Source organism: Pelodiscus sinensis, chromosome Z, assembly GCF_052426305.1.
Source record: "Pelodiscus sinensis isolate ZL-2025 chromosome Z, ASM5242630v1, whole genome shotgun sequence".
Classification (NCBI taxonomy): Eukaryota; Metazoa; Chordata; order Testudines; family Trionychidae; genus Pelodiscus; species Pelodiscus sinensis.
Genome location: NC_143085.1, coordinates 30,368,923 through 30,396,509, shown reverse-complemented (window position 1 = coordinate 30,396,509; position 27,587 = coordinate 30,368,923). Strand labels below are relative to the sequence as shown.

The 27,587-nt window shown below is 43.4% G+C and overlaps 1 protein-coding gene across 2 annotated transcripts; it reads left to right on the top strand.

The window, feature by feature from the left end:
* Positions 1-1,002: 1,002 nt before the first annotated feature.
* Positions 1,003-26,110, top strand: ANAPC5 (anaphase promoting complex subunit 5). 2 transcript variants are annotated; one of them, XM_075898603.2, is made up of 17 exons: positions 1,004-1,334; positions 3,643-3,722; positions 4,283-4,392; positions 4,826-5,021; positions 9,130-9,196; positions 9,528-9,629; positions 10,753-10,943; positions 11,857-11,938; positions 16,407-16,496; positions 17,435-17,616; positions 18,565-18,700; positions 18,949-19,023; positions 21,804-21,925; positions 23,306-23,413; positions 24,349-24,496; positions 25,121-25,283; positions 25,765-26,110. In XM_075898603.2, exons 1-17 carry the CDS (start codon positions 1,131-1,133, stop codon positions 25,977-25,979), a joined length of 2,271 nt encoding a protein of 756 aa, XP_075754718.1. In that variant the 5' UTR covers positions 1,004-1,130; the 3' UTR covers positions 25,980-26,110. The 2 variants fall into 2 exon arrangements, with proteins under 2 accessions (XP_089631363.1, XP_075754718.1); XM_089775237.1 differs by lacking the exon at positions 23,306-23,413 and having other exon boundaries at positions 1,003-1,334.
* The last annotated feature ends 1,477 nt before the right edge of the window (positions 26,111-27,587 follow it).

Here is a 27,587-nt window from a genome sequence, read left to right as displayed (position 1 = left end):
GAAGAGGCAAGGCATAGAAGTCCACCCTATCCTCAGTGTTTTATCCTGGAACACTAACCATAACTGAAGGAAAGTGGTACATTGATTCTACACCACCAGAAGGTAGGGATGTTAAAATACATTTAAGTAACTGTCCTGTGAAAATGTCAGCAGTTGCTGGTGCCTGTGCACCTACCATGATCTCCCCTTTCTCTGTACCAGAAACAGTAGTGCAAGGAGCAGGGCTGACACACCCCTCTCCTTCCATGTGTCCCCTCCCCACTGAAAGCTTTCCCCTCTCCTAGATAGTCCCTCTCCATGCCAAATGCAGTGCCCCCCCAAACCTCCACAGAGCTCCCCCAGGATATCTCCCCTCCCCACAGAGCTCCCCCAGGATACCATCACCCTAACCAGTATGCTCCCCCCTCATCCAGTGTAACCACTACCAGGATTTGAACCTGGGATTTCTGAGGCTTAGTGTAGGAGCCCCTACCCTTTGCGCTAAAAGGCAGCTGGCTCTCAGCTCAGGCTGTAGAACGCCCATGTTCTGATCTGCCTGTAAGGGTCTGGTACCATACACTGGACAGGCAACCCCACTAGGTGCGTGGGTTACACCAGCACCCCCCACGTGACCGCACCGAGCACCCCTGCCAGAGACCCTCACCCCACCCAGGGTCCCTTCTCTTCCCCCAGCGCTCCACTCCAGGGTATCCTCTCCCCACCCAGCGCTCCCACATCGCCCCCTCCTCACCCAGCTTTCCCGCCAAACCCCGCTCCGCCCAACGCCCCCCCCCCCCGTGCTCCTCCTCCTCCTCTGTCAGGGCCCCGGTCGCGTCCCCCCCCCCACTTCCGGCTGCCCGGCTCCCCACTGTCCCTCAGCCCGCGCGCTCTCTGCGCCCGGCCCCTCACTCAGTCCCGCTCCGGGGCCAGGCTCAGGTTTCCCCCCGGACCGGGGACACCCTGCAGCCCGCCGCCGCCGCTGCACGCGCTGATTGGCGGTTGGCCTGGCTCACGTGACCCACTCCGGCTCCTACGATTGGCTGGTTTGGGGCGAAAGGCCGGTTTCCCGGGCGATGGGGATGGCGCCCTGGCACGTCGGCGGAGGCTCCGGGCGGTGGTAGCAGCGGCCCCTGGCTCCCCCTCCCCCGGCCATGGCCAGCGTGCACGAGAGTCTCTACTTCAACCCTATGATGACCAACGGCGTGGTGCACGCCAACGTGTTCGGCATCAAGGACTGCGTCACCCCCTACAAGATGGCGCTGCTGGTGCTGCTCAGCGAGCTGGGCCGGGCCGGGGCTCAGCTCAGTCTGCTGGAGCGGCGGCGCCTCAACCGGCTGCTGCTGCCGTTGCTGCAGGTCTGGCTTGGGGGAGGCGCTATCTGTGGAAGGGGTTGTTGGGGGGAGAGCTGGAGGCGGGAGGAGCGGGACCTGCCTCAGGTGGAAGCGACCGGGCTGTCCCCAGGCGCCGTTCCCTGCAGATTATTTTTCCTGTCCACGCAGGGAATCATTTTTGTTATAATGCACCAAGGCACATAGAGATGTGCACCACCAGTAGGAACCCCCCTGTTGCCAGTCTTGTCAGCTGGGTGGCATTTGACTTTGTTCGGGGCGGTTGCCCGCCTATAGGGAACGCTGTCCCCAGGTGATATAGGTGCTGCTTAGAAAGGGTCTGGGCATGAGGGAAGATGCGGCTAAACTGGAGAAGGTCCAGAGAAGAGCGACAAAATGTTTAAAGGTGTAGAGAACATGACCTAGGATAGAAGACTAAAAGTTTTGATTTTGTTACATCTAGAAAGGAGAAGACTGAGAGGTGACACAACAGCTGTCAAGTACCTGCCAGGGAGTTGGAAGGAAAAGGGAGAAAAATTATTCTCCTTAACCTGTGAAGATTGAAGAGTAGTTGAGTGGACTACTCACATTCTCCCTCCCTCCCTTGTTCCCACTATATCAGAGGTAGCAAGGGGGAAGGAGCAAGAGCTGGTGCTGGGGGGAGCTGTCTTAAATACTCATTCCCTGCTTGCTCTTCCTCCTTCCCCCAGCAATGTGGGGGGTGAGAAGGTCTGGGAGGCTTTTCTGGCAGCAGCCTCTGTCCATGGTTGCTGGGGCTATCTGCGGCAGCCAGAGCTGGCCAAAGGTAGGGGCTGCTGGATCCAGTGCAAGCCAGGACTGATCAAGTTTGGCTCAGACCTGGCTTGTGCCGGGTTCAGAGCTATCCTCGCTGCTGCTCTGTAGTTTAAATGTAGGAGCCAGGCTACCTGTGCACACACAGCTCTTACTACATTTAAACTGCACAGGTGCAGAGGGTAGCTCCTTCTGAATGCCTTCCCTTACTGACTATTTGATTACCCAGTTAAACACCTCTTAACATCCTTAGAATAAGAAGCAATGGGCTTAAATTGCAGAAAGGGAAGTTTAGGTCGGACATTAGGAAAAACTTCCTAACTGTCAGGACTGTTAAGCACTGGAATAAATTTTCTAGGGAGGTAGTGGAATATCCATCATTGGAGATTTGTAAGAGCAGGTTAGACCAGTGGTCCCCAACTATTTGGGGTTGCCAGGTGCCAGGGGGTGTGGCCGTTCGCCTGCCGGGCGCCCGGGAGGGCGGGGCCCCCCCTAGCCGCATTCCGGGGCCGGCGCTCTCCCCCTCCCCCTAGCGCCGCGTGCCTAGGGCCGGCGCTAGCGCTCTCTCCCCAAGCGCCGCACGCCCGGGGCCGGCGCTAGCGCTTTCTCCCCCCCCCATGCACCGCGGGGGTGAATCCGTGGCGCCCCCGGGGCTGGCGCTCACCGTGCGCCCGGGGCCGGCTCCGGCACCGCGCATGCGCCACGTGCCCGGGGCCAGGCCAGCCCTGAGCACTTGGAGGGCGTAGAGAAATGCCCCCGCGGGCGCCATGGCGCCCGCGGGCACCGTGTTGGGGACCACGGGGTTAGACAAACACTTGTCAGGGGTTGTCTAGATGTTGCTTGTCCTTGCCATGAGTGCAAGGGACTGAACTGGATGACCTCTAAATGTTCTTTCCAATTCTGTAATCTGCGGGCCTTCAGGAGAAGGAGGCAACAAGTGTTTTAGAGTATGAATCTTGCTCATAGATCTAAGGGAATATAAGTGGCCCCTACGCAAAGGAGGGTGGACAAGGGCTGCCAGTTGTTAGAGCTTGGGGATCCTGCTTAAGAAAAGAACCTTGCACAATTCTCCCTGCTCGTCACTTGAGGCAAGTGTGCATTTGAAAATGGGCAAGTGAACTGCAGCATTGTAATAAGGATAGCTAAGGATTTTGGGGCTTGGATTGTTATGTTTTCATGGCAACGTGGAATCATACCTCATCAAATCCAGCCATCTGTGCTGAGGCAGGACCAAGTTAACCTAGACCATTCATAACCGGTGTCTGTCCAGTCTCTTTATGAAAATCTCCAATTACTAGTATTCTATCGTCTCACTTTAAAGCCTATTCCAAAGCTTAACTACTCTCAGAGCTTTTTAGAATAGCTAACCTAAATCTCTCTTGCAGTAGATTAAGCCATTACTTCTTGTCTTCAGTGGGCATGGAGAAAATTTGATCACAGTCCTCTTTAGAATAGTTACTGAAATGTTTAGTGATGCAGAGTTGCTGTTTTTTCTGGCTCAAAATTGACTGTATTCCTAACCTTGGTTTATTATTTTGAATAGGGTCCTGATATGGCACTGTCACGATTGCATAAGGCTATTGAAGAATCCTGTCCCAATGTAGCAAATTCTGTGCAAATAAGGTAACTTATTTGATCTCTCCTTTTGTTGGAGACTATAGCCTGCTTTACCAGAGAGGTGGCTTGTCTAATAATTTGGTCATTTTTAGTTTGCTGTGATTTATATGATGGATGTAATCATTTTCTTTAAAATTTGGCAACATGTAACCATAACCGATTTTAAACATAGTTGCTTCTTTAAGAGAATGTATTTCCTTGGAAACTAGAGGGGGAAAGAAAACATAGCATACAGCATATTTTTCCTTACAGTAACTACCATTAAACTTATACTTTGATTTAACATGTTGTGATTCCGTTCATTGTACAGTTTCCTGATGGGTGGGGGGGAGGGAAGAATCTTATGTGTGTGTGTTTTTTTTTTTAATTGATTGATCAATGATGCACATTTTCAGATATTCAAAAAAATAGCAATATTTTTGGTAAAAGTGAGTTAACTATTGGGTTTCATTTATGTTTGTCTCATTCTTCCAATACCTGAAATAAGATAGAGTTTTTCATGTAAGATCTGTTTTGGTGCTCAGGAAAAGAGGCTTATAGAAACGTTCCCTTTCAATCTTGTTTAGGATAAAACTGATGGCAGAAGGGGAACTAAAAGACATGGAACAATTTTTTGATGATCTTTCAGATTCATTTACTGGTACAGAACCTGAAGTTCACAAAACAAGTGTAGTAGGTAAATAGTTTATATTCTTTCATTTTTACTCTGGAAATCCATTCATAATACAGATTTTCTCTTTATATTTATAAAAATTATTAGCACACTACTAAGCACAAATACTCAGCCTTTAATAAAACCATATTCAAAGAATGCATCTATCAAAAATATTTGAGTGCAACACCATGAGCAATTCTTATTGATCTTGATAGGAGTTTTATGAGCAGATTAAGGCCTGTGGAATTGGCCTTAAAGTAAGCTTGGCAAAACATCTGAAAGGCACTGAGAATTACTAGGCAACTTTTATAGATTGGTATAACGAGGTGAAGTGAAATAACATTCCCAGTTAGTGCCAGAACCAGGAATACTGCCTTTCAGTCTCTGGCCTAAAACTAGGTACCACAACTAGCTATCTTTCTGTTCAAATCTAACAAATATTTTCCTTGTATAGGTTTATTTCTGCGCCACATGATCTTGGCATACAACAAGCTTTCTTTTAGTCAGGTGTATAAACTTTACACTGCACTTCAACAGTACTATCAGAATGATGAGAAAAAAACTGGAATTGATGAGACTGATATGGAGCTGACAAATACTGAAGAACTTGAAGGGAAAATGGAAAAAGAAGAACTTGATGTACCTCTCAGGTAATTGTTAATGATTTTTCTAAAGTTTTTTCACTCTCTAGAGAGTCTTCTATATTTAATCTTATTAAAAATTCTGCTTTAAAAGTCAAAACAGAGTTTCAAAACTTTGTTCAGCCAAAGGCCACATTCCCATTAAAGAAGTAACCTGTCTTTGTTCATGATAAACCTTACCCATGTGTTAACATAGGTAAGGCTGCATGTCTATCGCAGAAGGCTGTGTATTTGTCACAGATGTCATGGATTCTGTGACTTTTTTTCATGGCTTATGCAGCAACCAGTGCATCTGGCTCCCAAGCAGATAAGATAGCACCTGGTCCAGCCACACTGGCCACTGCTGGGGAAGTTTCAGTGTGGGAGGGGCCTCAGGGTTGTGATGCTGGGGAGGCTCCTTGGAAGCAGCTGGCATGTCAGGGAAAACTGCTTTGATGCAGCCTCCCACAAGCTCTCCCCTTGCAGCTCCCATTGGCTGTGGTTCCTGGCCAATGGGAGCTGCAGAGCTAGAGCTTGTGGCTGGGGAAGCCTGGCCTTCCTTCCCCTAGAAGCTGCACAGACATTCCAGCCACTTCTGGTGAGGTTTGTGGAGCTGACTAGGAGTTTATGGCGTCTCTTCCCCCGTTCTCACCTCACCCCCTCAGCCTGCAAGCACCAGAGGTCCCAGAAGATGCACTGCTCTCCTCCTGCACCCATAGGTATCCTGTGCCATGTGCTGTCATCCAGGACCTCTGCTGGTGTGGGTGAGGGGAACATCTTTCCCAGCACCTATGGTGTCTCCAAAGTACTCCCATCCCAAGTTTTAGGGGGTGTATAGGACAAATCATGGACAGGTCACAGGTTATGAATTTTTGTTTACTGCTCTGTGACGTGTCCATGACTTACTAAAAATACCTGGGACCAAAATGTAGCCTTAATTATAGGTAATTAGGTAGGCACAGCCTTTGGAATTCTGAGGTAAGACAGCAGATTTCAATTGCTTTGATCTTGAATGTGGAGGCATAGCCCATATAGATTACAAGTTCCAGAAAGCAATGTTTAGTTACACAATTCTAGGTATTTATATTTAAATATAAAAAGACATATACATTTTTTATTCTAACATACATATGTTTTGCTGATAATACAGCAAAACTCCCAGCAGCATTAAAATGACTGATCAAACAGGAACTCAGCCAGTCACCTTTTTTAAAAAAAAGAATAAAAAAAGAAAAACCCACTCACCTTTCCACCCCTTCATCATTCTAAGAAGCTAATCTCAGCCATCACCAAAAGCCCTATGGCACAGTGAAGCTGGATGGAACATCTCATGCTTCAATTCTTTTTATTGTGGGGTAGCTTGCTTTTATAATAGCATGAAAGGATTTAGATGGGAATTTGATACTATACTCGTCTTTCTAGATATTCTTTTATTAATGGTGAATGGGTCATAGTCAGTTCTTGTAGAGTGCACTACAAACTTGGGGAGGGATGTTGGTCATTCAGTTTCTTTGGTGCCACCATGTGGCAGCTTTTCTAAATTGCATCTCAAATCTGCAATATCTGTAATTTCTATTTTCAACTAAGTATATTTTCAACACTATAAGATGGCTGTGCTACTTTCTCTCTCTTACTGGGCACTTTTGATTTTGTATGAACCTCTTAATAGTATTATTAAAGCAAACAATGAAGACTTTAATGCAGTTAAACTGCCTTTTCCCCCCAAAATATTTACATAAAAGGGGTGGGTGGGTGTGTGTGTGTGTGTGTGTGTGTGCGTGTGTGTGTGTGTAAAGTTGAATTTTTCAGCAGTTGGACACTTCTATGTCCCTGAGGGTTTTCGTGCCTTCCTGAAGGCTGTGGTAATCTAGCTAACTGTCCTCAGAGTTTTACTTTTTTGTACACTTCTGTTTTCCCATTCAGTAAGGTTCTGTCTATAGCAAAGCAGTTGCTTTCTGGAAATCTTGCTATGCAAAGTGCTAAGATATTTTGTGTGATCATTTTCGTTGAGATGATCATGAACATTGCTCACAGTCTCTGCTGACTAAAGATTCAAATTCAGCTATGGTTAAGCTATCCTTTCCAGAGGACTTTGTGAAGGCTAGGAATTTAACAAGGGTTCAAAAAAGAACTAGATAAATTCATGGAGATTAGGTCCATCGATACTTATTAGCCAGGATGGTAGGAATGGTGTGTCTAGCCTCTGTTTGTCAGAGGCTGGAAATGGATGACAGGAGAGGGATCACTTGATGATTGCCTGTTCTGTTCACTTCCTCTGGGGCGTCTGGCATTGGCTGCTATACGAAAACCGGATACTGGGCTAGATTGACCTTTGGTCTGACCCAGTATGGCCATTCTCATCAAGGTGTCAGGTCTGAAAAAGGATAAATCTATATACTTTGTTTCCTGGCTTCTATATACCAGGTTTGTTTTTGTTAAAGTTTCATCTTTGTATTATTGGCTGTTCATAGGGATGTTAAATTGTGATTGATTAGCTAATCGAGTAGTCAATGGAATTTCTATCGACTAGTCAGGGGGGATTGCTTCCCCCACTGTAACTCTGCAGTTTAAATGTACAGGCAGCCTGGCTCCTACTACATTTAAACTACATAGTTGCAGCAGGGTTGGCTCCCAGGGGCGGCCTGAGCTGAAAGTAAGCAGTCCTGGCTCACACTGGCCCCGGGAGCTAACCCCATTGCGCCTCTGTCTTTTAAATGTAGTAAGAGCTGTGTGGCTCTTACTATATTTAATAGGCAGCGCCTCTGCCTCCCCTTACCCACCCACCTCAGAGATGGTGCTGGGAAGAACCTCGGCTCTTCCTTCCCCCTCCCACTGCTTTGTTGCCTCTGATCCAGAGGCACCAAGGTGGGTATGTGGGAGTTGTCAACCTGACTGCCCAATAAGCTTATTGGGTAGCTGACTATTCAACTACTCTTGTACGTTTTTAGTTATTCATCAGACTTCCAGCTGAGCACTGATGATGTACCATAATACTTTATAAACTAAAATTGTGTATGTGTGTGGTCTGGATAAGATATACAGGCAGTCCCCGGGTTACGTACAAGATAGGGACTGTAGGTTTGTTCTTAAGTTGAATCTGTATGTAAGTCGGAACTGGCGTCCAGATTCAGCCGCTGCTGAAACTGACCAGCGGCTGACTACAGGAAGCCCGAGGCAGAGTTGCTGTGCCCCGGGCTTCCTGGAATCAGCCTCTGATCAGTTTCAACAGGCTGAATCTGGATGCCAGTTCTGACTTACATACAGATTCAACTTAAGAACCCCAGGTGTCTCCAAGTCAGCTGCTGCTGCTGAAACTGACCAGCAGCGGCTGAATCAGGACACCTGGGGCAGAGCAGCTGGGGTGCTGCCGGGTTGGTCCAGTCCAACCGGGACCAACCGGCAGCGCCCCAGCTGCTCTACCACAGGCGTTGAGAGAAAAGCCTGGACTGCCGGGGCACAGGGGGGCGTACTAGCTGAGCCCCCCCGCCCCCACAGCAGACCAGGGAGATGCGGGCGGGGGACCGAGACGCACCGTGATCCCGCCGCCCGGGTCCTCCACGGCTTTGCTCCGCGTCTCCCTGGTCTGCTGGAGACCAGCAGACCAGGGAGACGGGGAGCTAAACGGAGCAAAGCCGTGGAGCACGCGCCGCGGCTGTCCCGCTGCCGGCGTCTGGGCTTTCCACTGCCCGTATGCTCCGCGGCTTTGCTCCGCTTTGCTCCCCCATCTCCCTGGTCTGTTGGTCTCCAGCAGACCAGGGAGATGGGGAGCAAAGCCGCGGAACACGCCGGCAGCGGGACAGCCGCGGCACGTCTGGGCTGTCCGCTGCCCGCGTGCTCCGCGGCTTTGCTCCACGCAGGCAGCGGACAGCCCAGACGCGCCGCGGCTGTCCCGCTGCCAGCGTCCTCAGAGGCTTTACTTCCCGTCTCCCTGGTCTGCTGGTCTCCAGCAGACCAGGGAGACGGGCAGCAAACCCCGTTCGTAACTGTGGATCCGACGTAAGTCGGGGACTGCCTGTACTTATTAATTGTATCTCCTGCCACTGCAGTTACGTTATTGTAGTAGCTACAGTATAAGCTACCCAGATGTAGATTTCTGATTCTTTATCACTGCTTTAATTTCTAACCCTTGTTTTAATAGGGAAGAAGAAATATCTTGTAGTGGGCCTCTCTCCCAGAAGCAAGCAGAATATTTTCTTTCCCAGCAGGTATGTTAATTCTGAGTAGAGCTGGACAATTAAAAAGGGTGAATGGATGTAAATCAAAGTGATTTTAAATCACCAAAATATCACTGATTTAAATCACGTTTCCCACTGATATTACTTCACATTTCTTCAAAGAATGGGTGCAAATCTGATCATTTAAACATGTTAATGTTCAGCTCAGTACAGTACTTTACAACATCTAAGAGGGTATTCTTTGTGTAATTAACATGATATGTAGTATCCTAAATTAGTAAATAATATTCATTACCTGTTTATGTAATATTTAACTTCTCCATTCCTAGTTACTTAACAACAATTTGCACTTTTATTCTAGGCTTCTTTATTAAAGAATGACGAGACAAAGGCTCTTACTCCAGCATTTTTACAAAAGGAATTGAATAATTTGCTGAAGTTTAATCCAGATTTTGCAGAAGCAGTAAGTGTCCTTTCCCTTTAATCTGACATGCTCACAGGGCGGTTTCTTCATATACAAAATTAATTGTCTTTTGGAAATAACTTGTACTGTACATTGAAATACAAAACATTTGTACATATCCGTGTATGTTAATTTAGCATTTAGGGTGGGACTCCTAAAGAAACAGAGAGCATATTTCAGTTAGGTGATACCGGTACATGTGTCCAATTTCAAAATGTTCTAAAATTTAATCATGTGTTTAAGGTTCCTTTTTTAACTTGGGCCTTAAACTTATGTGTCTTTCTGACATTAAGATGCCTTGAGTAGATTGTTGCTTCTAAACATAACTAAATGGTGATTTATAGTAGATGGAATATAAACTGTGAATTGATTACTTGCATTCATTTCACATGTGATTATTAAAATAAGTTGAAACTCTGACATGCTTTTGACAGAATGTCAGTTTGGGGCCTGATTCTGTATCACTTACTCATGTGAATGGTTTCACATAACTAAGACCTGTAGGGGCCATACCTTCTGTCTAGACACCTTGCCTTAGGATCACAGACCAGTGGGAGATGTTGAAAATATTAGTCATGATGATCAAGCCCTTACTTGTTGCCATTTGGAATAGGGTCACTTGATATAAAGCAGTGTTTCTTAAAGTGGTCCATGAAACTACTTTGAGAAAACTGTTAATTGGCCACACCGGTTTGTTTACTTACCGGTGCTGTGGCCACAGAGCCTTGCAGCTCCCATTGGCTCTGTTTCTCTATTTTCAGCTAAGAGGAGCCATGGGAAGTGGTGTGGGCCGGACTGCTGCTGCTTCCTGCAGCTCCCCTTGGCTGCAAATGGTGAAACAGGGCCAACAGGAGTCATGAGACTCCATGGCTATGGTGCCACTAAATAAAAAAAAATTGCGCCAGTTAACAGTTTTCTCAAAGTGGTTTCGTGGACCACTTTGAGAAACATGAATATAAAGGAAACATGATCAGCTTTATCCCAGTAGTCTGTGGTGTTTACATTGGTATTTCCTTTTAAACACATTCACAAATGTTTTTCTCAGTAAGAATATAACACAGTTTTTACATTTCTTTTGTATCAGTTCTGTTTTAATTAAAGCTGATTCTGCTTTAAATTTTAGCATTATTTAAGCTACTTAAATAGTCTTAGAGTACAAGATGTCTTCAGTTCAACACACAGCCTCCTTCACTATTTTGATCGTTTGATTCTCACTGGAGCAGAAAGCAAAAGCAATGGAGATGAAGGTTATGGCCGGAGCCTGAGATACGCTGCTCTTAATCTAGCTGCTCTTCATTGTCGGTTTGGCCACTAGTAAGTTAATGCATCTTGCTACATAGTTTAGAAACACAAGTTGTTCCATCTCTTACACTGAACCGCTAGACCTTGTGTTGCTTTTTTTTTCCTGACTGTTAGATAAGAGGAGGATGAGGATTCTGTGTAGCTGAGGTTTGTGTTTGTAACCAACTTCACATCTTTATTTGATTTTTGACATCTATTTGGCTTTCCTGTTGACCGAATAATTGGGAATATACTAAGATTTGAGGTTCTTTTTTATGTCCAATTATGCTTTGTTTCCCAAGAAATTAAATCTTTATCTGCTGCACTTCCACAACTCAGAGGTCAGAAGATGTGAAAGTTTATTTATAACTGATACCTATTCAGAAGCAGCTGTGGCTACCATCCTATTATTCTCTCTAGCTCATCTAACTGTTGTCATTGTGAGAATACTTTGCAGGGATGTTTTGTTTTTAATAATCTCTTGGTGAGGGATGGTTATTATTGTTTCTGCAGTGCTATAGATGTGCCTGGTGTTCTACAGACCGATGAAATAGATCCCTGCCCCCAGAGAAATTTGTAGTTAAGGCAGCAAGTTATGCAGGCCTAACTGGACAATTCAAGGTGGGCCAGAAAGATTATGAGTATAAAACCTTTGTACCTAGGCTGGTATTTTATGAGACACTCAACAGAATAATCTGAGCACATTTGAACATATGCATGTGCTTTAAGGCCCTGTAATGAATTGCAGTTAATTTCTTATGAGTTTGTAGAGGGTCTCTTCACTTTAACAGAAAAATGGATGTGAAGAAATTCTCACCTGTTTAATTGGAGTACACTTCTGAGTGGGATATGTATAATTTGATAGGAATATGTGTGTACTTCATAATACTATTTTTCATTGTTAACAGAATGCTAACATGCTCTGTCTTTTGATTTTTGTTAATAGTCAGCAAGCTGAGCTGGCTCTGCAGGAAGCCATCAGAATTGCACAGGGATCCAATGATCATGTTTGCTTGCAGCACTGCTTGGTAAGGCAGCCATGCTTGGATGATGTATTTCCTTGGTCTGAGCCATCTGTCTCAAACTGAGATTTTTTTTTTTTTTTTTTTTTTATGCATTTGCTGTACCTAGGTCTAGTGTTTGGTAGTAGATTAAATATTATTTCCCTGGCTCAGGATGACTCTTTTTGGTTCTTTATTTCTTCAGTAAATATCAAGGAACTGTCCTGAATTTTTTGGAGTATTTATAGTTGTGCAACTCTGGTTGACTTTAATGGGAGTCATGCATTTAAAGCCATACACAATGTTTTGAATGTTTAGTCTTTGCACTTTTTAGAACTTTGTTCAAGATAATTTATAAAAACCTTTTTTCGGTGTTCCTCTGTCTTAAAAATGAGCATAAAGCTCTCAACCTGTGGAAAGAAGGAAAAGATTTTAGTCTCTCTCTTTTCCCCCCCCCCCCCCAATCTCCTTTTGGCAACTTTTTTCCAGCTTTTTCCTGTCCAAAACAGAGGAACAAAGTGTGGTGTGGGTTTTTTGTTTTTTAATTTACCACCTAGTGAATATTCAGAAGAGTTCCCTATTTGAACCTGTTCTGCAGGGGTCTGTTTTGGGATTGGTTCTGTTAAATATCTTCATAAACGATTTAGATGGCATAGAGAGTACATTTATTAAGTTTGCAGGTGATACCAAGCTGGGAGGGGTTGCAACTACTTTTGAGGATATAGTCATAATTCAAAATGATCTGGACAAACTGGAGAAATGGTCTGAGGTAAATAAGATTACGTTTAATAAGGAAAAATGGAAAGTACTTCACTTAGGATGGACCAATCCATTTCACAAAAACAGAATGGGAAGTGATTGTCCAGGAAGGAGTGTTGCAGAAAAAGATTTAGGAGTCGTAGTGGACCACAAGTTAAATATGAGTCAACAGTGTCATACTCTTGCAAAAAAAGCAAACTTGATTCTGGGATGCATTAACAGAATTGTTATGAACAAGACATGAAAAGTCATTCTTCCGCTCTACTCTGCACTGATTAGGCCTCAGTTGGAGTATTGTGTCCTGTTCTGGGCACTACACTTCAAGAAAGATGCGGGGAAATTGGAGATGGTCCAAAGAAGAGCAACAAAAATGATTAAAGGTCTAGAAAACATGAGCTATGAGAGAAGGCTAAAGGGAATTGGGCTTTTCTAGTATGGAAAAGAGAAAACTGAGAGGGGGGCATGATAGCGGTTTTCAGGTACTAAAAGGGTGTCATAGGGAGAAGGGGGAAATTGTTCTTCTTGGCCTCTGAGGATAGAACAAGAAGCAATGGGCTTAAACTGCAGCAAGGGAGGTTTATGTTGGACATTAGGAAAAATTCCTAAATGTCATGGTGGGTAAACACTGGAATAAATTGCGTAGGGAGGTTGTGAAATCTCTATCACTGGAGATATTTAAGAGCAGATTAGACAGACATGTATCTGGGATGATGGACGGTGTTTGGTCCTGCCATGAAGGCTGTGGGATTGGACTTGATCTCTCGAGGTCCCTTCCAGTTCTAGGATTCTATCTATGCCGTATAAACAGTGGTCTTGCTAAGAGGTGTGGTCCAGCAGAGAAACTGCCATAGACTAGGCATCTTTCTTTGCCTTTCCAAACACATTGTAGCATAATGGTTCAGCTTAAGGTTCTGCTTTTTGGCCCAGGAAGTTTCAAGTCTCTTGTTATATCCAACCCAAGTGATGCTGTTGTCCACTTGATCTGAAGAAGGGTTAACCTGTCAATCTGAAGGATCAGAGGGGTAGCCGTGTTAGTCTGAATCTGCAAAAGCGACGAGGAGTCCTGTGGCACCTTATAGACTAACTGAAGTGTAGGAGCATAAGCTTTCGTGGGCAAAGACCCACTTCGTCAGATGCATGTAGTGGAAATTTCCAGAGGCAGGAATAAATATGCAGGCCAGGATCAGGTTGGAGATGACGAGGTGGATCCAATCAAGGAGGATGAGGCCCACTTCTAGCAGCTGATCTGGAGGTGTGAATTACAAGAGAGCAAAAGCTGCTTTTGTAGTTAGAAAGCCATTCACAGTCTTTGTTTAATCCAGAGTTGATTGTGTCAAACTTAAAGATGAACTGTAGCTCAGCAGTTTCTCCTTGAAGTCTGGTCCTGAAGTTTTTTTGCTGCAGGATGGCTACTTTTAGATCTGCAATTGTGTGTCCAGGAAGATTGAAGTGTTCCCCTACAGGTTTTTGTATGTTGCCATTCCTAATATCAGATTTGTGTCCATTGATTCTTTTACGTAGGGACTGTCCTGTTTGGCCGATGTATATAGCAGTGGGGCATTGTTGGCACATAATGGCATATATTACGTTGGTGGATGTGCAGGAGAATGTACCAGTGACAGTATGGCTGATCTGGTTAGGTCCTGTGATGGTGTTGCTGGTGTATATATTTGGGCAGAGTTGGCACCGAGGTTTGTTGCAAGGATTGGTTCCTGAATTCGAGTTATTATGGTGCGGTGTGTAGTTGCTGGTGAGAATATGCTTCAGGTTGGCGGGTTGTCTGTGGGCAAGGACCGGCCTACCTCCCAAGGCCTGTGAAAGCGAGGGATCATTGTCCAGGATGGGTTGAAGATCACTAATGATGCGTTGGAGAGGTTTTAGCTGGGGACTGTAGGTGATGGCCAGTGGTGTTCTGTTGGTTTCTTTCTTGGGCTTGTCCCGTAGCAGGAGGCTTCTGGGTACACGTCTGGCTCTGTCAATCTGTCTCCTCACTTCCTCGTGTGGGTATCGCAGTTTACAGAATGCTTGTTGAAGATCTTGTAGGTGTAGGTCTCTGTCTGAGGGGTTGGAGCATATGCGGTTGTACCTCAGTGCTTGGCTGTAAACAATCGATCGTGTGGTGTGTCCGGGATGGAAACTGGAGGCATGCAGGTAAGTATAGCGGTCGGTAGGTTTTCGGTATAGGGTGGTATTGATATGACCGTCACTTATTTGTATCGTGGTGTCCAGGAAATGGACCTCCCATGTTGATTGGTCCATGCTGAGGTTGATGGTGGGGTGGAAGCTGTTGAAATCATGGTGAAATTCTTCCAGAGTCTCCTTCCCATGGGTCCAGATGATGAAGATGTCATCGATGTAGCGTAGGTAGAGAAGGGGTGTAAGTGGACAAGAGCTGAGGAAGCGTTGTTCCAGGTCAGCCATAAAAATGTTGGCGTATTGTGGGGCCATGCGGGTGCCCATAGCAGTGCCTCTGGTCTGGAGGTATATGTTGTCACCAAATCTGAAATAGTTGTGTGTGAGGATAAATTCACAGAGTTCAGCCACCAGTTGTGCTGTGGCATCACCAGGAATACTGTTCCTGACAGCTTGTACTCCATCTGCATGTGGGATGTTTGCGTAGAGAGCCTCTACATCCATGGTGGCTAGGATGGTGTTTTCTGGAAGATCACCTATGCATTGTAGTTTTCTCAGGAAATCCGTAGTGTCACGAAGGTAACTGGGAGTGCTGGTGGCGTAGGGTCTGAGCAGAGAGTCCACATAGCCAGACAGTCCTTCAGTAAGAGTGCCAATGCCCGAGATGATGGGGCGTCCAGGATTTCCAGGTTTGTGGATCTTGGGTAATAGATAGAACAACCCTGGTCGGGGCTCTAAAGGTGTGTCGATTTGTTCCTGTGTTTGTTTAGGGAGTGCCCTGAGCAGATAGTGCAGTTTCTTAGTGTATTCCTTAGTGGGATCTGAGGAAAGTGGCCTGTAGAATTTGGTATTGGAGAGTTGTCTGGCAGCCTCCTTTAGGTAGTCAGGCCTGTTCATGATGACAACAGCACCTCCCTTGTCAGCCTCTTTGATTATAATGTCAGAGTTGTTCCGGAGGCTGTGGATGGCATTGCATTCTGCACGACTGAGGTTACCAGGCAAGCGATGCTGTTTTTCCACAATTTCTGCCTGTGCACGTCGGCGGAAGCATTCTATGTAGAGGTCCAGACTACCATTTCAGCCCTCAGGAGGAGTCCATGTGGAGTTCTTCTTCTTGTGCTGTTGGTGGGAAGGTATCTGTGTGTCAGTGCACTGTTCAGTGTCGTGTTGGAAGTTCTCAAAGTGACACAGGTCACCTGTTTCTTACTGGGAAAGCAAAGCAAGACTTAAGTCTTGTGACTTATTGGTTTTGAGATTGTATTAAGGACATTTAAACATCCAAGGTTAAAAGTTCCCCTTTTTCATGGAATAGGTCTTGCTAGAATCACATCTATCTCTTGGGTTAAGAGGATGTTTATACTAGAAATCCTGGAGAAGGTAGCCATTTGGGAGCCTCGCATAATTTTCTATACCATTCCTATTTGACAAGAAATCCTCCTCTGCTGCTGCCTTCCTTAGAAGAGACTTTTATTCTCTAGTCAATTGTGTTGTTTTTTGTTACCACATAATTTTTGTCCTCTTTGTTAATGATTGCACAAAAATATTATACATGACACTAATCGGTATTCCTTTCTAATGACTTTTTAACTTGTTATCACACCAGAGTTGGCTGTACATTCTGGAGCAGAGGAAAGCAGATAGCTGCATTCTGTTAGAACACTCTGTGAAAAAAGCTGTACATTTTGGATTGCCAGTAAGTCTCTTGGCCTTTGACTTTATTCTGGGGGAACAGTGTGTACGCATGTAGTATATAATATGCAGCTTTTATTTTTGCTGATTTTATGAATATGAATACCTGGGATTAATCTAATTTATTTTAGATTTCAAAATTTGTCTTTAAAAAAAAAAGTCATAATTAAATTAAAAATAGTGAATTTACTTCTTTTGACCTCAGGGATCTTTTTGCTTTTATCTTCATTTCACCCTGTCCCATTGGTTGGATCTTGAAGGGGAGCCCTTTCTAAGCAAACCTCATGCCAGCTTCCTCCATATCTTCTGGCTGCTAGCATGTGGTTGTCTTGTTTCTCTTTAATTTTTCTGTCTGCAATAAGAGAAGGAGCTGCACCAGAAGGAATAGTGTAGCTGACATTGAGGAGGCTGAGAGCAGGCTTTAGATTGTGTAGAGAGAGGGCTACCTTGTGAGGCCTGAGAACCTAGTCTCTAAACTTGTGAGAAAGTAGAAATCAGGGAAAACAGAGGTGAAGTGAGGAGTCACCTTGGGTGCATACAACAGAGGATTGGGAACTAATTGTATAGTTCAACCTTTGCCACAGAAGGTGGAAATTATATTTTTTGAGGGAGTGGCAGGGGAAAAGCAGAAGGTTCTATGTGTGTGTGCACACAGAGCACTTTATCATTGGAGTAACTCAGATATAACCTCCGACGTGCAGAATTGTAGGGTGGGAAATTACCAATTCCTCTTATGTCATAGTACAACATGCTATTAACTGCATAAATGAAGTAAAGCTGTGCTTTGTCCTTTATACTGATTAATAACTTGCTTTTTTAGGTGGGAATTTTGGTAGTTCGTGCTTCCTGTTTAGTTGTAGAGTGTGTGTGTGTGTGTGTGTGTGTGTGCGCGCGCGCGTGCACGCGTGTGTTTAATGTACTTGTTTTGATTCCCCCTCCTAGTATCTAGCTTCCCTGGGAATCCAATCCTTGGTTCAGCATAGAGCTTTTGCAGGAGAGACTTCTAACAAGCTAATGGATGCTTTAAAGGACTCTGATCTGTTGCACTGGAAACACAGCTTATCAGAGCTTATTGATATTAGTATAGCACAGAAAACTGCCATTTGGAGACTCTATGGTCGCAGGTATTTTCTCTCATTAGACACTGATTTGTTTTTTATGTATTTGTAAATGCTGCAAGTGGTGCTTTTACTGTCTGCCATATAGGTCACAAGCAACTGCCTCTGTTTCATGTGCTGAAACCAAGTTATAAACTCTTCCTCAGAAAATATTGAGGATTTTTGATTTTCTACTTTGGCTCATTTAAAACACATTCTGGAGCAGAGATTTTAGTCTCATGTTATATCTGTAAACAGACATATTCAAACTTTAGTCTATTTCCTCATCCTCAATATCACCTTATAGAAATTGTGTTCAGCTCTTAATTGGGTTGATGCCCTGTTCATTCATGAGCAGTCAATGTGCTGGCACAGTGCGGAGGTCCTGGGTAGCTGTTGATTACAACAAAAAGTCTGTGTCTAGATTGGCAAGTTTTTCCGCCAAAGCAAGTGCTTTTGTGGAAAAACTTGCCAGCTGTCTACACTGGCCGCTTGATTTTGGGTAAAAGCACTGACGTTCTACTGTCTGTAATCAGTACTTCTTGCGCAAATGCTTTGATGTTCCCGTTCGGGCAAAAGCCCTTTTCCGGAAATGCTTTTGCGCAAAAGGGCCAGTGTAGACCGCTCAGATTTGTTTTGGGCAAAAAAGCCCCGATGGCGAAAATGGCGATCAGGGCTTTCTTGTGCAAAACCGCATCTAGATTGGCACGGACGCTTTTCCACAAAAAGTGCTTTTGCAGAAAAGCGTCCGTGCCAATCTAGAGGCTCTTTTCCGCAAATGCTTTTAACAGAAAAACTTTTCCGTTAAAAGCATTTGCAGAAAATCATGCCAGTCTAGACATAGCCAAAGAGAGGAAACCATAAATCTTGTAACCTGAAGAAGTAATCTTTGGTAATTTATCAAGACTTTGAAGGATAGATGAGAAATCTCTGAGATTTGTTGCATGACAATAAATGAAGCTTTTCTTGATCTAGTACTATGGCACTTCAGCAAGCCCAGATATTGTTGAGCATGAACAGTCTAGAAGCTGTAAATGTGGGTGTACAGCAGAATAACACGGAACCTTTTGCAGTAGTATTGTGTCACCTGGCTGAGCTGCATGCGGAACAGGTGAGGCTTATATTTAGTTGTGTAAACAAATAGTGTGTGAGGAAGATTCAAAGACCTGAGATTTAAAAAATGGCTTTTATCAATGTAGAGAACTGTGTGCATGTGTGGTTTTCTGATTATGTGAGGAATTTTTTTAGCTTTTTCTCTTAACAGTTGTTTGTGTCTAAGAATACAGACATGAAATTAAGGAAAGAAAAATTGTACTTGCACTAATACTTGCTCATCACACTCCTGTTCTTGTGTTGTAGGGATGCTTTGCTGCTGCTTCAGAAATATTGAAACATTTAAAAGAAAGATTCCCTCCCAGTAGTCAGCATTCACGGGTAATGTGTATTCTCTATGCAATGAAAGACACACATTCACATAATATTTTACACAGTTAAATGTTGGGGGCAAGAGCTAACTTTTAGTGCATCTTAATTCCTACTCTACTTGTATGAAATGTGTGTTAAAGAAAAATTGAATTTGCTTCACGTAAATCTTGTCAGTAGTAGGGGAATCTAAACTTTTTGCACAAAATTGCAAGCCATGAAAACATTGTGGTCCGCAGTTTGAAATTTGAGACTCTAGAGAGATGAGTTTCTCAGGGCACATCTAGACTACATTTTAATTTTGAAAGAGGATCTGCAAAAATATCCTAAATACAGGCAGTCCCCGAGTTACGCGGATCCGACTTATGTCGGATCCGCAGTTACGAACGGGGCACTTCCTCTCCCTGGTCTCGAGCAGACCAGGGAGAGGAAGCAAAGCGGCGGCTGAACGCGCGGCCAGCTGGCAGCCCAGACGCGTCTGGGCTGTCAGATGGCCGCGCGCTCTGCTCCCCCCCGCTCCCCCCCGTCTGCAGACCAGGGGGAGGGGGAGCAGAGCGGAGCACAGCGGCGGAACGCGCAGCCAGCTGACAGCCCAGACGCGTCTGGGCTGTCAGCTGGCCGCGCGTTCTGCCGCTCTGCTGTGCTCCGCTCCTCCTCCCCCTGATCTGCAGGGGGGGGGGGAGGAGCAGAGCGGAGCACGCGGCCAGCTGACAGCCCAGATGCTTCTGGGCTGTCAGCTGGCCGCGCGTTCCGCCGCTCTGCTCTACTCTGCTCCCCCTCCCCCTGGTCTGCAGACCTGGGGGACGGGGACCAGAGCAGAGCAAAGCCGCAGAGCCCGAGGGCAGCAGGATAGCCACGGCGCGTCTGGGCTGTCCCGCTGCCCGCGTGTTCCGCCGCTTTGCTCCCCGTCCCCCTGGTCTGCAGACCAGGGGGACGGGGAGCAAAGCAGAGCAAAGCCACGGAGCCCAAGGGCAGCAGGATAGCCACAGCGCGTCTGGGCTGTCCCGCTGCCCCCGTGCTCCGCGGCTTTGCTCCGGACGCCTGTGGTACAGCAGCTGGGGCGCTGCCGGTTGGTCCCGTAGCGCCGCTCTGGGTGCCACTGGACCAACCCAGCAGCACCCCAGCTGCTCTGCCCCAGGTGTCCCCTAGTCAGCAGCTGCTGAAAATGACCAGTGGCTGACTACAGGAAGCCTCTGCCCCGGGCTTCCTGGAATCAGCCGCTGATCAGTTTCAGCAGCAGCTGACTTGGGGATGCCTGGGGTTCTTAAGTTGAATCTGTATGTAAGTCAGAACTGGCGTCCAGATTCAGCCACTGTTGAAACTGATCAGTTTCAGCAGCGGCTGAATCTGGACGCCAGTTCCGACTTACATACAGATTCAACTTAAGAACAAACCTACAGTCCCTATCTTGTACGTAACCCGGGGACTGCCTGTATTCCTAAAAAAAGGAGGTTTACGTAGTTTTTGGAAAGTGTTTTTTTTTTTTTTTTTTTTTTTCTCCCAAAAAGCCCGTATCCAGACTACTTTCACTTTTGAAATACTGGCTTTCGAAAAAGCGATCGGAAGAAGATATGCAAATTCTCACTGAATTTGCATATCCTCTTTCAAAATTAAACCTCGTCTCGACGTGCCCTCAGAGTGTAGAGCATTTTATCTTCCTTCCACGCCCTCTGTTCCTTTTGTGCATCTTAAGTGTAAAGCTTGCCAAATCATATTTTGTCTCCCTCACAGGGCGTTATCAGGATTAAATGTTTGTAAAGTGCCTTTAAATTCAAAGTGTGATACAAGTTCTCTGAGCTAAGAGAAGCTGTGATTTGTGTAGAACTGAGAAACATCCTAACGGATTAAATCTGTAGGACAGCATCAACATCATTTTAAGGCTGTCTAAACCCAGCAAACTTATTTTTTCCAATCTTTCTTTTCCTATATTACAAAGGGAGCCATACTGCCCTAAAACAATTAGTCAGGACGTAACTAGAGGAAAGAGTTTTTTATTTTAAATATTCTGTGAGCTCTATTAGGGGTTTTTTTGTCATTTCTTTAGACCAGGGGTGTCCAAACTTTTTTTAAAGAGGGCCAGATTTTATGAAGTGAACATGCGTGAGGGCCGACCATTTTGCCTGACATTCTTTGAACCATTAAAATTAAACGCAAATTAACTATTTTATGCAAAGTTTATTGCAAACGGCATACTTTTCATTTCGTCACATGGATGACAAATCTAAACAGGTGTTAAATCACTCTGCCTTTCATATCTGAAGGCCAGATGAAAAAAATCCAGGAAGCTGAAATATATGTCAGGAACATTGTAAAGTACATTACATATTATTGGTAATAAAGTTTGTCTGTCAACTTTTAAGTTCAAAAAATATGAACAGGAACATAACACCAAGTATACATGTTGTGTCCAAATATATTTATAACTGATTTAGACCAACTGACATTAACTGAGATTTTACAATGTATTCATCTCAATACATATGGATTCGTTGGGGGCCATAAAAAATAGATATTGCCAAATTACCTGTGGGGCCGTATTAAACCGGAACACAGGCCGCAATTGGCCCGCGGGCCGGACTTTGGACATGCCTGCCTTAGACAAACCTACGCATTTCTGTTAAATATGGTTATTAATACAATGTGTTACAGTCCAAACTCAGACAATTTCTCTAGTAACCAGGATTATAATCCATTATGTCTGCACACAGGATACTTTAATATCTGTAATTTTGGATAACAAAATGAAAATTCACTATTTCTTCTTAACTTATTTCTTAACACTCTTGGTTTAGCTGTGGATGCTGTTTGATCAGAAAATACAGTTTGATAGAGCTATGAATGATGGCAAATACCATGTTGCCGATTCTTTTGTGGCAGGAATTACAGCACTGAATAGCATAGAAGGAGTGTACAGGTAAGAAATTAATAATCTACGGAAAAATCTTGCGTTCATATCTCAGTGAAATAAAGATGGAATAAAATGTTTGCTGAGATAAATAATGTATCTAGACCTACCTTTCTTCAATGAACTACAGCAATGTTTCCTTCTTCCTTAACTGCCATAATTATCCTAAACAATGATTTAGGTATAATCTGTCTACTCACCTAACTGGGACTACCTTAATGGCTATAAAGCATTTAAGCCCTACATTTATAAATTATTCTATGACTATTTCTCTGGAAGTGGGAGACGGGGGAGGGATCACATGAGGATTACCTGTTGTGATTCCCTCCCTCTGAAGCATCTGGTATTGGCCATTGTCAGCAGAGGATACAGGGCTAGATGGACCTTTGGTCTGACCCAGTATGGCTATTTTTATGTTCTATAGATCTCTCTTGCTCTCAGAGAATGCATTTTAAATAGATTTATTTTGAAATCTATTTACTGTGGCTATACCATGAGCTTGGTGCAATACATAATTTATATACAACTAACTGAGAAATTTGGGATCTATTTTCAGTTTTGCCCTTCACCTATAGGATGACCATTGGCAAATGGCTTCATTTCTGCCTCCGTTACTACATCTGTAAAACAGCGGGAATATTTTCCTTTCCTTTATCATAGAACACTAGACCTGGAAGGGACCTCAAGAGGTCATTGAGTCCAGTCCCCTGCCCTCATGGCAGGACCCAGTACCACCTAGAGACCATCCTTGATGTGTTTCTACCCTGCTCTTAAATATCTCCAGAGATTGAGATTCTACAACTTTTCCAGGCAACTTATTCCAGTGCTTAACCACACTGACAGTTAGGAAGTTTTTCCTAATGTCCAACCTAAACCTCCCTTGCTGCAATTTAAGGCCATTGCATCTTGTCTTAAAGTTCTTTGAAATCTGTATATAAAAAGTGCTAAATAAGAGCTACATTATTAACACAGGATATTCCCCATCAAGCTGAGTTATACAGGCATGTAAGCAAGAATTTCTGTGAGGTTGTGCCTTTTTTGATAAATGTGGACTGCAATATTTTTTAAATATTAAGGAGTTCAAAATAGTCATGCAATGAGTGTGCATGAGAGCAGTTAATGAAAAATTTGAGTGGAAACAGTGATTGGTAAAATGATTTTGTTATAATATACTAATACCAGATGCCCTTCCTCACGCTTATTTGGGGTTTCAGAGGGAGTTCGTTTGCACCCTTTGTACCCCTCTTGTGTACAGGTCTGTTACAATTTTACACATTTGGATAGAATGCAGTTTTACAAGTGTAGGAGTGTATTTTTCTATTTCCTCCAAGGGAAGGATTGAGTCTAAAATATTAATCTTACTAGTGATGAAATTCTTTTTGTTTGTAGAAAAGCCATTGTATTGAAAGCTCAGAATCAAATGTCAGAGGCACACAAACTTTTGCAGAAACTATTGATCCACTGCCAAAATATAAAAAACCTTGAGATGGTGATTAGGTAAGAACAGTTAATTTCCAGAGACTTCCTTGAATAGTAAAGCTACTTTACATTAATTAACTTCAATAGTCAAAATCTGTTGTATTTCTTCCCTAATTTGTAGCTTATGCCTGTTCAACGAGAAAATATTGTGACTTCTTAAACGTAGTATAGAAGAATTATTAAATGTAAAACTTTGGGTTACCATGACAATACAAATGTGCTTTCACTTGGTCGGCTGAATAAACTTGCTGGTGCCAGTATTGTTTTAAACAAAGTCATTTGAAATGGCTCCTAACTATATATTTGCACTCAAGTTGAAAGTTTTGGCTCTGAAATGAAGTAGGATAGGCAATCGTCCATCACCAGAGATGATGTATGACTTGAATTTTCACACTGTCCATGAATTCAACTTCAGGGTTTTTTTGATGGTGTGGGGTTTTTATTTGCTTGTTTATGTTTTCTAGGGCATGTGTGGTATATAGGTGGGTTTTGGCAATTAAAAACTTGATATAGAATGGTATTGTGAAGCTGAAATTTAGTAGTCTTTTCAAAGCTAAACTCAAAATAGTTTCAATTACTAAGTCTGCCCCGAGTTGGTGTTTTGCAACTACAACTTCCTTTAAAAAAAAATTATTTCCCCTATTGTGGAAAGAGCCACACAAACCAACTGTGCCTAAAATAAGCAGATTTTTTTTTCTCTCTCTCTGTACTGTGACAAGTAACACTGATTATAACAACACAATAGTATTTTGTTTTTGGTAATTAATGGAATTCCTTTTAAGGGTGAAATTTAATTTATTGTGCATGCGGTATTGTAACTTACACTCTTTATTTTTAGTATCCTTATGGATAAATAATTGACTTGTTCTCTGAATGTTGATATGGTAGGGAAAGACTTCAAAAATTTCAGCAAAATTGAGAGATACTTTACTCTTTCCCTCCCTTTTTGTTAGAGTACTTCTGTCGATAGCAGAGCTTTACTGGAGATCTTCATGTCATACAATAGCACTGCCTGTCCTGCTTCAGGCTCTCGCCCTATCTAGGGAATACCGTCTACAATACTTAGCCTCTGAAACTGTGCTGAACTTGGCTTTCTCTCAGGTAAGTTTGAGTCACATTTTCATAGCCTGCGAATCAAACATTTATGTTGTCAATCTGGATATGATTGCTACTGTTGTTAGATTTAAGAACATAATCCTGTCAGGATTCAGTTATTGCTTCTAAATAATGAAATGCATTTCAAAATGTGAAATTTTTCAAAGAAGTCTACAAAAACAACTTAATGTCATGTAAATCATTGAAGCTTTTAGACTCAGAATATTATAAAATATATTGGCACTGTCTGCACTTCTCCATTTGATATTTCTTATGCCATCTTGTCTTTGCATTGGTGCAATCTTTTTGACATGAGCTGGGTTTAAAAAGAACACAGGTTATTTGAGTTCATTTGTATTGTTTATTGTGGGCAGATGGGGATCCCTGTTGTCAACATTAGGCATTGTCTATCAGTCAATTCATATTTCTCTGGCATTTACCACCACAGGGCCTCATCTCTGTTAATGGGAACAGATTTGAAGATTTCAGGGAGAAGCTAAAAATCTTGTCTGGACTATTAATTCCTTTTAAAACAGCCGTGGCAATTGCATGTCTTATGTTGGCTTCATGAGAAGATGCTGTTTCCAGCGGGCACCAATTTCAGTGCAGCAAAGTATGTTTCTCTTTCAGCTAATTCTAGGTATCCCTGAACAAGCGCTGAATATTCTTCATACGGCGATAGAACCTATCTTGGCTCATGGGGCAGTACTGGACAAAGGCTGTGCCATGTTCTTGGTGGCCAAATGTCAGGTTGCTTCTGCAGCTTCCTATACTCCACAGAAGAAGGCAGAAGGTAGAGTGAAGAATAATTATACCCATTTATACTTAACTTTTGGATGAACTACAATCCAATTTAGATAATTGAATTTTAATAGTACAGAGACACAACATCATTGGTAATAAAATAAAAAAAATAAGGCAGGATATGTTATCAAATAGGAGGATCAGTGTGTGAATCTGGACTTGCAGTGTCACTGAGGCCAAAAGAACCTTTTTTTTTTTTTTTTTTTTAATAATCTGTACCATTTAGCATCCATATATTGCAGCAAAACTTGAATAGCAGAGGCTGTAGTGGAGTGATCATGTTTCCAAGACTGTTCTTTTTTACAAAAGATTGCAGCAAAATATTTCTCCCATATAATGAAATATTTTATAAATTGATAAAACCTGTGCTTCTAATTCATAATGAACCTCCCTAGAGTTGGATTGTACTGCATGAGGTGTTTATATGAACACAAAATTTTAAATACTGAACTTCCTCACCCTTTTTGCAGCTCTGGAATCCGCTATCTTGAACCTAAATGAAGCCAAGACTTATTTTGCTAAAGTGGAGTGCAAAGAGCAGCTCAGAGACATTCTTTACTTCCAGGCTAGACTCTTCCACACCCTTGGCAAGACTCAAGAGAGAAACAAATGTGCCATGCTGTTCCGTCAGATGCACCAGGAGCTGCCTGCTCACGGTGTCCCGTTAATTAATGCATTTAAATAAAATGTTTAAAGCTGAGGCTTCCCTCTGCTTTCTGCTGCTCCCCTTTTTAAAAAAAAAAAAAAATCTCTTCATTAATTTCAGTTATTACTGTTTGGAAATAACCATTAAACTGTGTTCTTCTGTTTAGAAAACTTTGAGTTTTACTTGTAATGATTTGTAGAAAGTAGGCGCTTGTACACATCTCATTTTATTCTGTAAAGGAGTGGTCTTCTGTTGTCAAAAAATTGATTCATATTTTTGGACAAGAAAATGCCTGCATTGTTCACAAATTTAATGCTCAGGCCAGCACTAAGAGATGATAGCAGGAAAGGGTGAGTATGTACGGAGGGGAAAGGGGTTGTGATACATGTAATACCTGTTCTGACTAATGAGATTCACATGCTGGTAAATGCAAACAGTGTGGTGTGCTATTAGATTAGAAATTTACAGACAACAGCTTCTTTCTGCTAAATTAAAATAACTGGTATTTCTCTGAAGGCAGAATTTCATTTAAAACATGTCTTTGCATGTAATTTGTCAGCAGGCACTATTTCCAGAGATGGTATTAGCAGAAGGGAAAGAATTAGGATTCTATTTATGCAGGACATTTGTTCCACTGCTTGTCCTCTCTATTATGCTAGACAGACATCTCTCTATGCAAAGAATAGTAGGAAAAAGTAAAACATGGGAGATTAATTTTGAAGCAGTGAGGAGACTTGTAATCAGCTTAAACTGATTTTATTGCAGATGCATTAATGAGTGTGTTTCATGAGCCCTGGTGTATGTGTGCACTTTATTCATTCTGATTTATGTATTGATAAATGAGTACAACTGGTAACTATGGGCTTAATTCATCTATCATTGGATCCGCCTTTAGAAGAAAGCTTTTAAATTTTAAATGATGCTATATTGTGGGATTTTTATATGCTTATATAATGTTGTACCTGTACATGCATAATAGTCTGACCATCTGTTCAAGAGCTCCTCCTAAATGGCAAGAACTAGGACCACCAAATTCAGTATACAGCTTCCTCTTATAATTTAAAGCATATGTAGCCCCCGGATTGCCTGGATCCAGCCCTCAAGGCTCAGGATATTCCCCCCCCTCCTCAACATTGGGGAGCCTGCAGTGGCACTCTAGACCCCCACCATAGGGCTGAAACCTACACAACCAACTAAGATTGGGGGGCTCTCCCCCTAGACTCTGGTATTCAAGAGGAATGTGGGGAGTGCCTTTCTTCCCATGACTGTGAGGGCTGACTTTTACTTTTTTGCTTTGCTTCTCACTTGTGTGTGGCCCCTGGCTGATTGGTTTTTTTTTTTTTCTGTGGGTCAGCAGTAGGGATGTAATAGTGTAATTGATTAACCAATAAGCAAAAGCGTATAGATTAATGCTATAGACTACACAGATTTCCCTTTCCCTTCCTCCACCCCCTGCTAGTAAATTTTTTTTTTTTTTTTTAGCAGGCTGGCCAGCAGTCCAACTCAGTCCTAGCTTGCACTGAGTCCTGGACCTACCCCCACTGCGGCTCTGTATTTAAAGTGTATTAGGAGCCAGGTGGTCAGGCAGCCTTGCTCAGTTCTGGCTCATGCCTGGTCTAGGAGCTCAGACCCCTCCGCCCAGGACAG

Bases quoted from the DNA above. Each gene is read 5' to 3' on its own strand.
- ANAPC5 (XM_075898603.2), top strand. From the start codon at position 1,131: ATGGCCAGCGTGCACGAGAGTCTCTACTTCAACCCTATGATGACCAAC. The intron at 3,723-4,282 runs GTAACTTATTTG...AATCTTGTTTAG, and splicing joins GCAAATTCTGTGCAAATAAG to GATAAAACTGATGGCAGAAG. The intron at 17,617-18,564 runs GTATTTTCTCTC...TTCTTGATCTAG, and splicing joins TGGAGACTCTATGGTCGCAG to TACTATGGCACTTCAGCAAG.